Here is a 5,479-nt window from a genome sequence, read left to right on the forward strand (position 1 = left end):
AAGGAATACAATTGATCCCCTATACTTGTGGGTCATCAGTTTACTTTGTGCTTGCACTTGTTGTTGTGTTGTTTATCGTATAGGTTGTTCACCTAGTTGCATATATAGACAACCTACTTTCTTGCTGAAGCTAAAATTTGTAAAAAGGGGCTAAAAATTATTGGTCGCCTATTCACCCGCCCTTTTAGTCAACCATATTGATCCCTTCACACATCCTAGTCACGAAATTGGTACCCAAGTGGACAATTTATACCCATCCCAAACATCCGACCATTTTGGCACCCCTCCAAACACAATCCATATGTGAGGCAGATATGTGGCAGCCTGGATGGTGCCGCCACACTAGACCGGTCCACCCCGACCCTACAAATATATCGTCCTATTCGCATCTTAGACCAAACCCTAGCCATTTACCACTCCACTTCCACTTCGCTCTGCCACCCTAACTCCTCTCTGGTGATCTCCGACCTACTCTGGCAAGGCGGACACTGGATCCGAGTCTGACACCTCTGGATTCGTTGATTGGATATGCAGAGATGAGGATGAGTTAGCCATCAGGCTAGTTCTCGTCCAGTCCTGTGAGAAAATCCAAGCTTCGCCATCGGAGTCACTCCAGCGGGAATCCATTGCCTCCACTCAAATGTGGTTGGGATTCAATGGTGCTAATGGCATGAAGCGCATGACCACGATGGATCCGGAAGCGACGAGCGGCTCAAGGTACATGCATGCAAACAGACAGCTTCGGGCTGGCTGCGCAATCCCTGCGTTGGCTTCTCATTCCGGTGCGTTGAGGTCCGAATCCGTGAGGAAACCCGGGGCCGAGGCTGGGGCATGCCCGCCATGAGAGGCGAAGGCGTGCCGCGCCGCGGAGGCCGAGTCACACTGCGCCGTGTCAGACAAGCCCGTAGAGGACATGGGAAAGGAGGTCGACCGTGCTCGCATCATGATGAAGCGGCAAGCCCAAACAGTGCATGCCCCTCGCAATGGAGGAAACCTGGGTAGTCCGTACCCTCACCGGCCTGCCCCCCCCCCCCAAGAGGAGGCTAGGATGCCGGTGCGTACAGCTCAGGCAACGAGCATATCCTCCTCGACCCGTATTGCGTCTTCGATCGCTACGCCGAAAAGGACAAGGAAAGGGAAATATCAAGAGCAAAAGCAGACGCGGTTGGACTTCCTCCATATCCATAGATAGTAGAACATGCCAAAATTTGGTAGTGTGATGACATGTATGATTCTCCTATCCTATGTCCTTTGAACTACGTGTGTTGAGCTATGAAGTATGTGTGTTGTTTTATGTTGCATGAGATTGTATGGATGTTAGGTTTTGCATATGAGAGAGACGGCTATGGAAACAGGCATATGAGGAGCGAGTGGACGCTGTCCATGGACATTTTCTTAATGATACTACAAACACAGATGCTTATACATACCCTATATAATACGCACAAAGACATATGCTTATTTTTTTTTCTTTTTCTTCGAAAAGGGGAAAGACCCCGACCTCTGCATCCTCATTATGCACACAACCATTTTTATTAAAAGGAAAATAGGTCCGAAACATACATAGTATATCAACTAAAACGACAAAAAGGAAAGGAAAACACCACAAATGGTGGGTACAAACGAAAGATTACATGACTTAACCACATAATATATTAGTGACATGCTAGCCAAACCGGTTGAATAACCCCTGTGAAACCATCTGCACACGGTTGCACCCAAAGGCCATGAGCCCCTAGCGTCCCCACGCTGAAGTGATGACCACATACAGATCGATGCGGTGGCTCTGAAGATAATCTGCAGAAAGTTAATAGAGCAAGACCTATTAAAACACGGTCATTCCGACAATTCTAAATTGCCCAAAGTCAGGCACAAACCCCTACACGGATATGACCATTAAGTATTTTGTTGATACCAACCAACCAGTTTCCAAACAAATTTGGGATACTTGTTGGTGGTGGCAAATTATATATGCAACATGAACTGTGCGCCAAATCAAAGCCGCGAAAGGGCAAGAAATAAAAAGATGTTGAATTGTGCCATCCTTATAAAAAAACACTTCTTACATCCATTCCAATTTCGTTTAGCCAAATTATCTTTGGTGAGGATCACCTCCCTCTGAACAAACCACATACATTTTTTAATCTTTAAAAGTACTTTGATTTTCCATATATGCTTTTTACGGAGCACAAGCTCGTATTAATAAAATCTTCATACATAGACTTGACAGTAAACACCCATTAGTATTTAGTCTCCATTTAAAGACGTGAGGCGTATGAGATAGGTTGATGTCAACCTACAAACTAAATGGAGCCACGCCATCTATTTATCGCCAATCAAGGCCCTCCTGGATTGGATGTTCAGAGTTGTTGAACCAAGGACTGATTGAACTGTATCGTCTTTCTTACGCACAACATTATACAAAGATGAGTACTGAACCGCAAGCGGATTGTCCCCTAGCCAGGTATCTTCCTAGAAACTAGTAGAAAAACACATATGCTTATACATACCATATATAAACAAACGCATCATAGACACTACACCTATATGTACTTTTGAGATACTGAGCTGGCACAACATGATATAACATATTGAGATTAATGAAGTCATCATATACGTCTTGTAGTTGACGAAAACACCTCCTCATACTGAATGAACATGGGCGAAAAATTTGAAATAAATACAGGAATCTAGGACGTCCTGAGAAGCTAGTTTCATCACAACGAACCTAATGATTTAAGCTACACCCAGTTTTGCACAGAACGTTCAAATTAGACAAGTCCTGTGGATGCTCTCTAACACGCAAAAATCGACTGGAACTGGCGACCATTAATTGCCTTGCCTCTCGCGGCAACGGTATCAAACCCGCCATCAATCATGAAGCGACCGCATTAATTGTCTTGCCTCTCGCTGGAAACGACCCCCACTCCCCATTCTCCTCTCCTGCCGCACTCCACGGCTGCACGCCTGCAAACGTAAAAAAAAGGCCAAGGCTAATCAGCTCCAGCCGGTTCTATTGGGCATCGTTCCAGTATCGTTCACCAAAGCATCGTGTGCGAAGTACGGAGTACTTTCGAAAAAAGAACCCCAAGCGCCAGGCCCCAAGTCGACTGGGCTCTCCCATCGGATCCAAGCCGAATATGTCGTCGTCGGTCGGAGGCGGAGGGGGAGGCGGCGCGGCTTTGGCCGGAGGGGACGTCGCTGGCCTTCTGGACAAGGCCAAGGAGCTGGACCAGCTGCGGAAGGAGCAGGACGATGTGGCCACCGAGATCAATAAGATCCACAAGAAGATCATCTCCTGTAAGCAATTTGCTCGAGGCTCGTCCCCCTTTTCCATGCTGTCATTTGTCTGGTTGTCATTTAGGTCGATTCGATACGGATTTTGAGCTCCTTCGTATTAGTTACTTCGAATTTTGGTGGTATGTTCGACATGCTTAGCTGCTTGATTGCATTTTATTTGTCGTGCATGTGAGTACGAGATTTGTGCACGAAGGGCTCTTGTCTTCACTCTGGGATGTTGGAAATGTTTTTCTTTTGGCTTTGTGTATCAGATATTCAGATACGTTGTCCTTTTCCCTTTCTTCACTGATATATTTATGCCTTCATTGATTTGTTATGCCCCACTGCTTGGCGAGGGCTTTCTTGTTGGTGGGTCAACATTCGAGCTGTGAACTATGTGTCAACAGAAGTAAAAGTTACTCCATGACAATTCTTGTCAACACGTGCCGAAGAGCAACATTAGATGCCATAGAGGTGGGCAAAGGGGTCGTTTCCAGGAAGGGGGAGCAAGATAAATTCGAAGAGTTATTTAAAAACACCATGCATTAAGTTATCTAGCTTAACTCTATACTATTCATCAACATAAACATAAAAGTATAGTTAACAATCCTGTGTTGGCATTTTGTAAGATACTAAAATCTGTAATGTAAGCACTAATTGCTGATGAAATGCTGATTAATTGCTGATTAAAGTATTAATTGAGTAGTATCATAGCACACAAAAAGATGTTGTGGCACTATAATTAATGACAAAGAGGTGATAGTACATAAAACGAGAACATTTAATGCTAAATAAATCTTGTATACTCCATGATTAGTAACCTTGTATGATGTGATTCAGTAGTTCTGTGAAAAAAATGTGATGGAAAAGAAGAGTTCTAAATTAGTAGTTCTCCTGGTATGGCCTTACAGAAGTATTCATGTAAGGAAAGAACAGAAAATCAGGTATTTAAAGTTGCTTGTTTTGTAAAAACAATCGGCAAATATTCGTGTAATTTCCCTGCTAGTCTCTAGTATGGAATTCAATAATCACTTTGCCCCTTACTGTCTCATTTACTAAGGCATCTAGGCCCATCTTGTTGGTTTACTTGGTCAATTGCTTATCCCTTCAATCTCCCAATCCATTCCACTTGTAACTGAATTGACAACTAGCTTGTTTGTAGTATCCTGATAATGGTCAAACCAATGAATGAAATGCACCATTTTGGAAAAATGATCAACTACCACAAAATAAGCAATAAATGTGGTCATTTGATAAGTTGCAACATTTGAAGCATTATAGCTCTTATTGCAAGGAATGAAATGCGCCATTTTGGAAAAATGATCACCTATGTGGAACGGATGCTTCTACTTGATCATCATAGACCAGCAAATCCATTTGAGAGTTGTCTTTCTTTGATGGTAGTGTCCTTTCTTCACGCTCACCATCTTTGCAGAGCTTAACAAGATAATTCACGCCAACAACCAAAGCCAAAGCCTCGCTTAGAAGCTCTTTCTTCATCTAACCTTTTAGTAACAAAGATAGGCCTTTCCATGTTTAGTTCTAGGTAACCCAAGCACAAAGACCATACTAACATCTTTCCCAAGGTGCATGTGGAATAGGCAAAGGTGTATAAAGACCATGGGAAAGAGCTTTTGACTTAGATTTCCGACATGTGATGCAACGATGGACAAAGCGCCCAACGTCTCGAAACATCCTTTGTCAAAAGAAGTTGTTGGAGAGCGTGGCATAGGTCTTGTCACGTCCAAAATGTCCCATGAGTCCACCGCCATGTGATTCTTGCAAAAGTAGTAAACATAAAGAACTTTCAGGAAAACAGAGTTTGTTAGCACGCATAAGATATCCATCACATATAGTATGCTCCCACCAAGTGCCACCTTGGTAGTGAGCAAAAGGCTTAGCAAAAACTTTGATGTGATCAAATCCAGTGACATTACGCTCAAGCTTTGAAGCAACATGCATTTGCGGGAAAGAGCATTCGCCACAACATCATCTTTACCCTTCTTGTACATGATGACATAAGGAAAATATTATATGTATTCACTCCATTTAGCACGTTGACGGTTTAGTTTGGCTTGGCTCTTAAGGTTCTTAAGCGGTTCATGATCGGAATGGATAACAAATTCCTTAAGGCGCAAGTACTGATGCCAAACTTGCAAGACTCAAAATATGCAATTCTTTATCATAGATGGGGTAATTC

The 5,479-nt window shown here is 43.3% G+C and overlaps 1 protein-coding gene across 5 annotated transcripts in view; it reads left to right on the plus strand.

Moving 5' to 3' along the window:
• Positions 1-2,904: 2,904 nt before the first annotated feature.
• LOC119308079 (SAGA-associated factor 29 homolog A-like) overlaps positions 2,905-5,479 on the plus strand; it is a 65,348-nt gene continuing 62,773 nt past the window's right edge. The window contains exon 1 of one of the 5 annotated variants that reach the window (XM_037584192.1): positions 2,905-3,300. In XM_037584192.1, the coding sequence (XP_037440089.1) occupies positions 3,141-3,300 (160 nt within the window). In that variant the 5' untranslated portion in view covers positions 2,905-3,140. The remainder of the gene's footprint in view (positions 3,301-5,479) is intronic. The other 4 variants (XM_037584190.1, XM_037584193.1, XM_037584194.1 and 1 more) reach the window with 4 other exon arrangements.

The sequence above is a fragment of the Triticum dicoccoides genome, chromosome 5B, assembly GCF_002162155.2.
Source record: "Triticum dicoccoides isolate Atlit2015 ecotype Zavitan chromosome 5B, WEW_v2.0, whole genome shotgun sequence".
Lineage (NCBI taxonomy): Eukaryota > Viridiplantae > Streptophyta > Magnoliopsida > Poales > Poaceae > Triticum > Triticum dicoccoides.